We start from the raw sequence: 12,283 nt of genomic DNA on the forward strand, positions 1-12,283 counted from the left end.
GTAGTCAGCTGAAATATGAGAAAACCCATCTTGATCTACTGGGAGCCATAACTTCAAAAGGCTGCTAAAATGGTAGCATTTCTTTTACTCAGGATATACCATCTGTTCCTTTCATCACACAGTCATATATAGCTTTTGGTTATGATTTTCATATAAGATATGATTATTTTTTTTTAACACTGTAAATAAAATGTCTGGTTTTGCTTCATTATCCCATAAATTGACATCAGAGCGTATTCCCTTCTGAGTTATTTTTGGTCTGAAAATAAACTAAGTCGTAAAAATCAACATTTTTATTTAAAAAGAGAAAGAACACTGCTCAGAATTAGATAAAGCATTACTTGCTAATAAAGTTACCGTTTCTGAAAGGATCACTGCTTCAGACTGCTGCAGAGAAATATCAGTAGATTTAAATTCTTTATCAAATATCTCTTGATGCTTGCTGTTCCTTTTCTCCTTCTTCTTTTCCTTCTTATCTTTATCTAGGTCATCCTTGTCCAATTTATCTTGAGACCTAGAATGCATCTTTTTTGGCAGGAGGGGCTCCAGCACAAACCTAAAGGAAATTGTTGTTGCTCAGATCAATAAAATACCATTTTCAAAACACCTTACTTTCATTTACATATTTCCCAAAGCCTCATTTGAATTGATGATGCTTTGCTAATCCAGGAAATCTCATTAGAGAGAAAAGGAGGGGGCAGAAGGTCATAACAATCATAATTGTCTTGTAACAAAATTTACTGCAGAACTGCTGAAGATCCAGAACTGCCTGTTTCCCTGCTCAGTAGGAAATGTATTGGTTTACAGCTACACAAACTCCTGTGTTTCACTGTATGTGGTTTACATAAAAATGAGTTCCTCCTCCAGCACTCCCACTCTGTGTGCTGGGGAGCACACCAGGCATGCCAGCGGATGTCTGGAACTCCAGTGGAAACCAGCTATAGATGAGTGCAGGTCATTGCATTAATCATAGAATCCCAGACTGGTTTGGGTTGGAAGGGACCTTAAAGAGCATCCAGTTCCAACCCCCCTGCATGGGCAGGGACACCTCCCACCAGCCCAGGTAGCTCCAAGCCCCATCCAACCTGCCCTTCAACACTTCCAGGGATGGAGCAGCCACAGCTTCTCTGGGCATCCTGGGCCAGGGTCTCACCACCCTCACAGCAAAGAATGTCTTCCTTTTGTGTGAGGACGTACATCCTTTCAAGTGTGCACCCATATACCCTCAGATCCACAACTCCACATGCCCTGGGGAGGGGGGGAGGGCAAAGCTCAGTTGTTACAGATAAACTCAAGAATGAAAACTTAGATAACAGTGACGAGTAAGGTTAGTTTCCAAAAAGCACCTACATTTTTCTACTTGGAATGCTTCAAGAGTATAAATATATGCACGGCTCATATACTTCCTCCATCAGCTCTGCAATGTTTATGCTCCATGACTACTTTTTTTTCTGGCTACAAATCAAAAAATCCTTAGGGATTCAATTAACTTTTAAAGGAAAACTTCATTTATATAAAGAGTTTTTATTTTGTAAACTTGGAACTCCTTTTAGCTAGTTTTTACTGAGTAATTTAAAATAATCTGCTATCTCACCTTTTGAATGACTAGTTTAAGTAAAAGGTAAAGCCCAGGTTAGCTCATTAGATGGAAAGATGCTCAAACAAGGACCTGCAGCAACGACCCCTGAGCCATTAGCCTCATCATCACTTGATGACAAGCATCCACAAGGAATTGCCATTCTTCAGACAATGATTAATTGCTTCCCCTCCAGGCACTACTATTATTAGTACTACTAATGATTTGGACACATCATACCAGGGATGAAATGGGCTGACAGGCCACGCTCCTCCTACCTGAAGAACATCAGGACTTGCAACCGATGGCAAATCACTCCAGCACACTGGGACTTCTTGCTCCCAGCCATGCCTGGAAGTGCCCAGATTGGTGTTTCTAAGTCCCTTCTTTAAAGTCAGAGTTTTATTTCTACATAAAGTCAGGAGTTGTAAAACACATACTATGTCAATGGCTTCTTTGAGTCCTTACTGTTTAAAAGCTCCAAAGCAGGAGAAGCTGGAGACAGCATCAAATGTAAGCTGGGTGATCTGGGCAAGACAGTCTGCTGTCTCCATTTAATTGTTTTTCTTAGCCTCATCTCTTAAGGTATGAAGAGGAAGGAAGAGGAAAGCAGGAGAGGACAACTGACCATAGACCAAATCAACTACGGTAGGTAGATGGGTGAATTTCTAAGTTACTAGTGACAAACCCCCCACATGATTTTTACAGTCATTTGAATTTTTGAGGTCTCTCATTATGCTTGTCACATCTGATGGTTTTACTTCTCCTGCTACACTGATCAAGCAAGTGAGCATTTTTTTCAGGTCTTGTCAGTGATTATGTTTGTTCATAATACTTTCTTCACATAAGCTGAATTGCTCCAGGCTTGGAGCAGGAGTTAAGGTGCACAGTGATCCTTTTGAGTTGTTTTTTTTTTTTAAATCTACATACTGAGTGGACTCATGAGATCCTCCAAAATTGCTGTGACACCTGCCACATCAAAGCTGGGATAGAGATCCAAAAATTAAGAAAACACTATCCCATACAGAGAGAAAAATACATATAATCATAGAATTCCAGTCTGGTTTGGGTTGGAAGGAACCACAAGGATCACCTAGTCCCAGTCCCCCTGCCATGGGCAGGGACACCTCCCATTAGACCCATCCAACCTGGCCCAACACTTCCATCAACAAAGAGGTAGAGGCTGGCAAGGGACCAGTATTTTTCTTCCAAGGTAAAACAATGCTGCCCACTAACCTGGGATGGTAGCTATCCTCAAGTTCCAGCAAGACAACTTTTGTGGATGAATTAGTCAAAACACATCTTTGTCTCTGCTGTCCTACATTTCTCTCAATGTGACTCACCATGCATAGGTTACAGAGGGCAATGTGATGAGAGCTGAATTCTGCTCTGTTGGCAGTTCTCCCCAGGGGCATATAAACTGTTTGTAATCAAGGTAAGGATCACGTTGGTCCTTGGGTGCTGTATTTAATTTTACTTGATGCTTTTACTCTCCAGTCAGGTAGTAACTTCCTCTTAAGGTACATAAGGAACATGAGTGCTTCTAGCACGTCTCTGTAAGTTAACAGCCCTTCAGGAGTCTTTTAAAAAACTGCTGCCTTGGTCAAATATTGAGTTTCTGGATTATGGGAATGCCTGGGGGGAGGAAAAGGGAGAAGGGACTTCTGAGGCTGGATGGAAACCCCAGAAAGAAAACAGATTATTTTGTTCTTTTGACTGTGATACGGGGCTTATCAACAGAATTCCCAGTTCTCATGTGAAGTATCTTGATAAGTCTTGAAGTACAATCTTGCTGTAAGCAGCTTTTGCTCTGGCAGCAGAAGTGAGAAGAAATGATTGAGCAGTCAGCTAATCCCTTCCTTCTCCCAAGATCCACCTGTTAACGGCGACAGGGCCGGCTGAACACACGTCTCACCACTGACTTTGCACAAGATCACTTCTCTACTGCTACACTTGCAACAACCTGAAAGGGGATAATTTATCTGCTTGTTCTCTGGGCTTTTTTGTTTTAATTCTTAGGTCTTAACTTTGTTTCAAAGAGGACCAAGATGAGTGTTTTATTTATCTTGGTTAAAAAAGGACAAGGCATATATTTTGAGCTAAATGTATATACAGGTTGGGGTTTTTTTTTTAGGCTGTTATTTAGAAGTGCCACCCCCCCATTCCTCCTAAGTACTCACACCGTTGTGTCATGTTAATATTTGTGGGGTATTAAGATGAACCAAATCTGGAATAAAATGCACTGAGAAAAGACTTAGTCAAAAAACTCCTGTGGCTCCTTATGAGGTCAAACAAACGTCACACGGCCACCCAGGAGGAGTCAGTAAGAGCTGAAGGAGTAACACCGTAATAGTGCTGAGATCTGGACCAGGTTGATCCTCAAAGCCTATGGATTTGCACCCCAAATCATGCTTTAGAGGGAGAAGCCCTAGATGAGTGCTCCTTACATACCCATCTGACCCTGGCCGAGAGGGTGTGCTGTCGGAGGAGATGGAAGAGACCGAGGCCACGGAGAGGGGTCTTGAAGATGATGGCATGGTGAAGGATCTCACCATGGACCGGGGCCGACTGCCTCGTCTATCATCCAGACTTGAGAGCTGCAATAAAGAAATGCAAGATCTGCTTAAATCAGGAGGTAGCTGACATCTGGCTACAGGAAAAATAATGAAGTGGAAAAGCTCGATGGCTTTTCTTCCATGTGGAATTTGGTATTAATTAATTATACATCATGTTTAACAACAAAGAAAACAATTCTAAAGAAAATTCACTTAGAGGACTAGGAGGAAATATGTATAAATTTAAATATATTCCAAGAAGTTATTTGCTTCACTTGAATGTATATTGAATTTTTTAAATTTCTTTTTACATCTGGGCTTTAAAAAGGAGCTATTTAGAGGCAACTTTTTTTTAACCCATCTCTGGAATTGGAGTGACTGCCCTGTCAGCACAGTGAAGTGGAATGGAGTTTTTATAAAAAAACCAAAACAAAACAGTAAAACCAACCCAGAACATTAAGAAGAACTTTATGTCGAAAGAGCCAATTTGCAGAGTGACATTTGGGTTAAGAAGAAAATACATTAAATATTTTGTTTGCTTGTTTCAAACAATTTCAGAGTTCTGAATATTTATACAAGCTTTGTTAGTCATTAATAACTGATATATGCATAAAATAATTGAACTTTGTCAGTCAACAAATAAGAATCTCATGCTGTTTAATTACAGGTATATTTTCCACCCTGTCAACCACTGGTAAATTGGCCTTGTACAGGGAAGGCAGAAGCAATAAAACTCCATCAATCCTGACAATTCTTACTGGTGGGGAGAGTGAAATTAGGGAGATAACACTACCCGTGGATGACTTTCCCGTCATCTCCTAGTGATGTAAATGTGCATTATTGAAGTGACTGACATACAAGGATCATAAATGCCAATTATTCCTGTTCTCCTTGGGAATAAACTATTATTTGAACCTTTCTCCTCCTAAATATATTAGTAAGATGGAATTTGAAGGACTACAAAAGGAGCACAGCTTAGGATACAATAAATACTGGCACGTTCCTCCAAAGATCACAGTGTTCCCATTAAAAACCAAAAGTCACTGCTATGAACAAAAGTGAAAGCCCATCTCTAAAGGAAGGCCTGTCATGAAATACAGCAGGATACATCACTGCCATGTGCAATTCCACCCAGGTTTTGGGCACTCACAGAAAAACATCTCTTGACCTATTTTTGCTGTCCCACCTGCTGCAGTGGCTTTCTTGCCACCTCCTCATTCCAGGACACTTTTCATCCTGCTGAGCAAAACGCTGAAGCTCTCTCCCTTACCATATCCCGCATCATCCCCTCTTCACAATACATCTCTGTGGGATTCCAGGAATAATTTGGAACCAAATTCACACTTAGTTTATATCGATGTGATTGGCATAACATCCATAAACCCAGTGGCATGCACACAGTAGTGATCATAATCAGAACAGGATGAAGAGGGTGCTGGGTCTAGGCTGCTCAGGCCTATCTTGGTGGCTTCATTCTTTTTAGAACCAATTTAATGATTACTGCTCATTTAGGGGCAGAAGTAAAATTGGAAAACTTGTAATTGTTCTATAAGGGAGCCACCACTCACTTGCAGGGAAGCACTTGCCATCTGAGACCACCTCCTTCACCTACTGGGACCTGCTAACAGACTTTCTTTTCCAAAGGCAGTTAATGGATTTACAGTGCCAACTCTTCATCTGCTTCCAGGATGGCTTTCCTGCACCACAGCCCAGCAATGAGTGGTCTGCTGGTGATTTTCTTCAGTTTCCTGACACTTTTTGCTGACAGAAGGCAAATCTGTGCAATCTTCAAAATAAATCACTGCTTTCCGAGATCATTTGGATTTAATACCAGGGAAACGGTTTCTGGTACAGGATATTCTTGAATTCAATTAAGGGAAAATGAGCATTGTCCTAAATGATACCAGACTGTTTGCTCATTTGGAGATAAATCACATGTTGTTACAGGCCACGTGTAAAATTTGCTCTACAAATTGGGTAAGTACTGTGGCTTGAAGCCCATTTATGTATCCTGGACCAAAATGAAACACTGCAACCCAAGCATGAGTAGATCTGACGATTCCTAGCTCAGATAAAAACCTTTGCAGCAAAGGGGGTAGGGGGGGTCACCAGAACTTCCTAGCACTTCTGATGTGACCAGGACAGGCTGCTGCCACCATGGAACCCCATGGGGCAACCTTCCTCACCAGGGTTTTCAGGGTGCCTGGGGTGTTCCCTGCCAAGGAGCCTGCTGTAGGCCAGGTGATCTTGGCACCTCTGCACTGGAGGCCATGTAGGTCTCTCCTGGTAAATAGATGTGCTTTATTTTCTGGAGCAGTCAGATGATACTGATACATACTGCTGCCATTTCACAAATAAACCTAAAAATCATGGCATGTTTACAACAGTGCACTCAGGACGACCAGCAGGGAGAGATAAAGCTCATCCCAGCAGCCTTCAATATATTATTAGGACTTTGGCTCCACACAGTCAGTCTTAGAGCAACTCTAGCCTCTTGCATCACAGGATTTTAAATCATTTAGAAAACTGATTCATATAATAGCACCCAATCCATGTGGATTTTGGCTGAGTTGCCAATTATATTCTCAATTATGAAGCTTTGTGCTGGCTTTTGGCCTCCCTCCCCACCGGGTAATGCTGAAATTAAAAGCAGAACAAAACCCCACTGGAAATGCCACCAAATTCTTGGCTGCACCTTAAAGATGCAGCAGCAACTGAAAAGAGCTTGTTGGAATGAAAGAAGCATGAACTCCAGCACCACTAAATCTCATTAAGCAGCAGCTATCTTGTTACTGCCTGCCTACATGTAGGGTGCATGAAAATCCAAGCTGCAGGCTCCTGGGGAGCAGCTCAGCCCTCACAGCTCTAAAGGAATTACATCTACAGAAAGGTGACATTCAGCTCTCCCAGGATCACCCCAGAGTGCCCTTTGTGGCAATTGATTTTATATATATATATATATTTTTTTTTTTAACCCAATTCCTTAAAAATGGAATATTGAAGAATTGTCTTGACTTTGAAGGAAGGGATTCAGGGCATTTAAAAACCGTTCCCATGCTAGAAAATGAAAGAAACAAACATCTCCTACAGCATCTGCTGAGTGTTTAAGGATTTGATGACCACAGAGAACAACCAGGCAATGCTGCATCAACACTATTTTTTTCATTAGTGGGAATTATAATAAAGAAATAGACAGTCACCCATAATTTAAAGAAACTCCACACGTGTAGGAAACATAAAGGTAGGAGGTGACTTACGACAGCGCGGACCCCGTACTGTTTCTCCACTTTGTCCTTCAGCTGCCTGAAGCAGGCCTCCATCCGCTCGTGGAAGGGCCGCAGCGCCTCGGTCACCTTCTCCCCGTGAATCCGGATGCCTTCCGCCAGGAATGGGATCTGGAAAGGACAGTTATGCTGCTTCAGCCTGCCCAGGCCTTCTTGAGAGAAGGATCTAGGGCAAGGCTCCCACATATGTTGCGAGAGGAGAGAAAGATCTCATGGGATGATGATGATCCTGGAGAGAGTCCAGAGGAGGCCACAAGGATGCTCAGAGGGCTGGAGCAGCTCTGCTCTGGGGACAGGCTGGGAGAGTTGGGGTGTTCAGCCTGGGGAAGAGAAGGCTCCAGGGAGACCTGAGAGCACCTTCCAGTGCCTGAAGGGGCTCCAGGAAAGCTGGGGAGGGGCTTGGGACAAGGACAGGGACTGACAGGACAAGGGGGTTTTAAACTGGAAGAGGAGAGATTGCGGTTAGACATCAGGAAGAAACTCTTCCCTGTGAGGGTGCTGAGACCCTGGCCCAGGTTGCCCAGGGAAGCTGTGGCTGCCCCATCCCTGGCAGTGTTGAAGGGCAGGTTGGATGGGGCTTGGAGCAGCCTGGTCTAGTGGGAGGTGTCCCTGCCCATGCAGGGGAATTGTATCTAGATACTCTTTAAGGTCTTTACCAACCCAAACCATTCAATGATGATGATGATGATGATAACAAAATAATAAAAATTATGCTTATGTTTTCATTATTATAATCAGCACACCACCACCATCCTCCATTGTGTATGAAGCACAACACAGTAAAAAAAGCCCATAAAAATCTGTTATGCCTAACCTCCTTTTTTCTCCATTAACCAAAGTCCTTTAAAATTAATTCAACCCCAGCTCTGCCCAGTAATCATATACTGGGGGCTCAGTTCAATTCATCAGGTAACACCAATATTCCTGGGATGTTAATTCCACAGTCCCCCATCCATGCAGTACTTTACAAACTGATGAATGAGAGCTCTCCCACCGGGTTATTCACATCAGTCCTTTCTCAGCTTCTTGAGAATAAAACCTTGAAGGAGAAAATACTTGCATGTTTTCTTTAATAAAAGCTACTTCTAACATTGCCAATGTTCTAGATCCTTGGACATAAATATGCTGCAGAGCAATATTTATTAATAAAACATATAGTTTCATATTCTATGCATTTCTCCTTAGAAAAATTATTTCATTATCTTTGGGAACAAAAGATAAAATAATAAATTAATTCTCTTTTGTAACTGAAAATCATCATTTATCTTCAAGGCTTCTGTCACAAAATATCTATGCCAACACAGGATTATAAAATTAGTTCATAGTGTGGAGGTGTAGCTGACCTTTTAAAATGTTTTAAGAGAGATATTTTCTTTACCACAGCTCTCCAGACCTACCACTAGAGTTTTCTACCTCTAGCTTAGGAAAAATATTTCCCCTTCCAGGTCTGTTGCAGCCCACCCAGCGCTCTGATCCTAACTTAGATATTCTCTGCAGCAATCAAGCTAAGAGGCTTCTCTTCTTAATAATTCATAATTAAATCATAATACTGATTAAAACCAGATTTCTCTAATAAGACTGAGCAGCAATCAGTGGGAGTAGCTTTATTAGTAAGGAGAATAATAAATACAAAGAAGAACCACAGATGAACAAACTCAAGACATCAAGATGATTCTTTGTGATTTGACACTATTTAAACAGACACAGTTTCTCCTCCTAAAAAGACTACAAAGAGAAGTAAGAATGATGACAATTTGTTTTTACTGTAGCCACTCCTATTTATAGCCATACTGATTTGCACTCTACAAAAATTAAACATTAAAATAAGAAAATCTCCCTCATCTGAATAAGGAAATTAATTTCCAAATTTCTGTAATTCTCAGGCCACACTGTGACCCTCCTGTTTTGTGGGGTAAGTGCTCACTTGGCCTATTTATTTAAAAAACTGCTTTTTAAACAGTTTTAAAAAAAATATTAAAATAATATTAAATTACCAAGATGAAGCACATGTGGGGTCTGAAGCTTCTGGTAATTTTCACAAGCAGAAAATGCACTAATGAGCCTGTCCTAGGGAGCAGCCATCTTCAGCTGAGAAAATCAAATAATATGAAGTAAGTGACATTTTTTGTAGGGAAATGTCCCAGTCAGGAAAATAAAATAAAATAAAAATGTAGGTGCTTCCTTCTGTGTCCCAAATTGAAGGTGCTAAGGAAGGTTTCACTTTTGGCATATGCCAGGTGTATATACCACAACCTCTGGTACTTGGAAAAGGAAAATAATTGGAGAGTTGTTGGCCAGGTAGGTCTGCTGGACTGAGTGTGGGAGGGGCTGGGAGAAGGTGAGCACCTGAAATCTGGTGGCCTCCTGGTACAGGAACAGTTGAGGCAAGAGACTGGGGAACAGGCAACAGGAGGCAGCCACTAAATGGGAATGAAAGACCAGAAGCCCCAGAAGAAGAAAAGGTTTGTTGCTCCTTAGAGAAGTTGAATTTAACAAACTTCTCATGGTTTTGCTACAAAACTTGTTCAAGATTTTTGAGGCAGGTTATTTGGTCTCTCTGTCCCAGATCAACTTAATCCCTTAAACTTTAATCAAGTACAGAAAGAAAGAATCTTCAGACTGTTTTACCTTTTCTGCTTCACCTTCTTCTACTAACCTATAAATTCTTCCTCCATCTCCTTCCCAGACACTGACACGGGAAAATCTGGTGACAACTGACACTGAATTATAAACCTGTCTTTTAAATCTGTGTCAGATGAGGAGAGAGAGGCAGGATTTTGCCACATTCATGTTATTGTAGCTCCCTTTGGCTTTGGAGCAATGGGTGGGTTTGCTTATGGCTTTGTTTCAAGAGACCCGAGAGGGTCCCCTCACCTTTGGGGAGGTGAATGAAAAAGAAAAGGTAACTGAAAAGTGCCTGAAACAAATGAGCTGCATGAGGAAGGAAAACAGGTCAAGACAGCCCTTATTCCATAACATTAATCTTTGTTATTTTTAAGTTTCACTGCAACTTAAAATTATTCCCTGATTTTTTAATTTATTTTTTTTTTTAGAAAAGCTCTTCATCTACTTGGCTGAAAAAGAATGAAAAAGCAAAATACATTTGTATTATTAACATTAATATAACATCTTAAATCTTAAAAGGAAATAACAATGCCATCATATGTAAAGAGTCAGCCTGGTGTGCTCCAGTGCTTTCAGCTATGTGGAAGCAGCCCAAGATTTCTATGTGACAGCAGTTTTGGTATGCTGTGAATACATTAGCTAAATGCAGAGTGACTAATGTCATCAATCATTCACTTCATTACCACCATTTCAATCAGTCATTTCATTATCTTCATGTGAAAATAAAAGATCAGCTTGAAATGATGTAGTTGCATGGAGGCTTTTTTTTTTTTTTTTCTAAGTTGAAAAAGCACTAAGATGGACAAAAAGGGACATTGCTCTACTAGTGATATTTATCTGGAAAAAAAAACAGTGGACAGAAAAAATTGTATACTTGAAGTTCACAGGAATTATAAAAGGATAATATCCTGGAGAGCCTGGATTCCACAGCACAACAGACAGAAAGGTAAGGCAAGAGAAAAAAAATTGAATTTGAGTAGTCAGCTGATAATGTGAATGTCAGGCTACAATTTCATATATCCAGATTGATTTATACAGCATAAAGAAAATCTCCATGTGATTACAAAACTCCAAGCCCCACATTACTGAAAAATGAAAACTCATTTTTGCTTTCAATCACTGTCAAGCCTGTGATGAAGTGGGTGCAGTGCCTGGCACGGGGAAGCCACCAAAGCCACCAGCCAGCTCCCTCAGCTGCCCCCGGCACTCACGCTGCTCCTCTTCTGATCCACACAACAGTCTGAGAGGAGGCTGAAATCTTAGGATACCCTCAATGTCTATGAAACTCCTAAGGTAATTTGGAAGCCCCCATTGCCATTGTGGTCAGACCTTTACCAAACGGGATTTTCAGAGGTAAAAAAACCCCAAACCAAACCCATGGTCTTCTTCCCCTGGAATCCCAGCCCTCTGCTCAGATTGAACATGACTTTTATCGTCCTGGTTCTCTCCCATGGGCTGCAAGCCCTGGTGTTGGCACTGTGGTGGGAGCTGCCCTGGATAAGTGGAACATCCCAGCTCCAGACTGTTTTAACTCAACGGTCCTGTCGTGTGCAATCTTGGCTGTCATTTACCCCCAAGAAATTGTCAGCTGGGGAAAACACCTAACTTTGAAATGCTTCTTTCTCCATGCCCTGGTCAAAACACAACTTTCTTATGTGGACACAGCTTAATTGTCTAGGGTAGCCACTCATGTAGTGCAGTCTCAGGTCAGAAGCACTGGACTTGGTAGAGCTGGGTTAATGGTTGGTAGAGCTGGGTTATGGCTGGACACAATGATCTTAAAGGTCTTTTCCACCCAGAACGATTCTGTGATACAACAAAAGGTTCTGATTAATTTTCTCTGTTTTTCTGGTTCCTGAGGGCCAGTGGAATCCTGGGGTGCATAAGCAAGAGCATGACCAGTTGGTTGAGGGAGGTCATTCTGCCCCTCTACCCTGGTGAGGCCACTTCTGGAGAACTGGGTCCAGTTCTGGGCTCCCCAGTTCAAGAGAGACAGGGACATACTGGAGAGAGTCCAGGGGAGCCAACAAAGATGGTTGGGAGATTGGAGCATCTCCCTGATGAGGAAAGGCTGAGAGAGCTGGGACTGTTCAGCCTGGAGGTATTCCAGACCCCCCTGGATGCAGCCCTGTGGAATGTGCTCCAGGGGATCCTGCTTGAGCAGGGGGGTTGGACTAGAAGATCTCTAGAGGTCCCTTCCAACTCTGACAGTTCTGTGAGGGGTGGGTTTCTAATTCATTTTA

General features: G+C 41.8%; 1 protein-coding gene across 2 annotated transcripts in view; it reads right to left on the bottom strand.

The window, feature by feature from the left end:
- DOCK1 (dedicator of cytokinesis 1) overlaps nucleotides 1-12,283 on the bottom strand; it is a 296,429-nt gene that overhangs the window by 19,977 nt on the left and 264,169 nt on the right. For both annotated transcript variants that reach the window (XM_051617678.1, XM_051617677.1), the window contains exons 47-49: nucleotides 7,389-7,526; nucleotides 4,028-4,173; nucleotides 358-556 (exon numbers count right to left, since the gene is read on the bottom strand). In XM_051617678.1, the coding sequence (XP_051473638.1) occupies nucleotides 358-556; nucleotides 4,028-4,173; nucleotides 7,389-7,526 (483 nt within the window). The remainder of the gene's footprint in view (nucleotides 1-357; nucleotides 557-4,027; nucleotides 4,174-7,388; nucleotides 7,527-12,283) is intronic.

Source organism: Apus apus, chromosome 4 (genome assembly GCF_020740795.1).
Source record: "Apus apus isolate bApuApu2 chromosome 4, bApuApu2.pri.cur, whole genome shotgun sequence".
NCBI classification, from domain to species: domain Eukaryota; kingdom Metazoa; phylum Chordata; class Aves; order Apodiformes; family Apodidae; genus Apus; species Apus apus.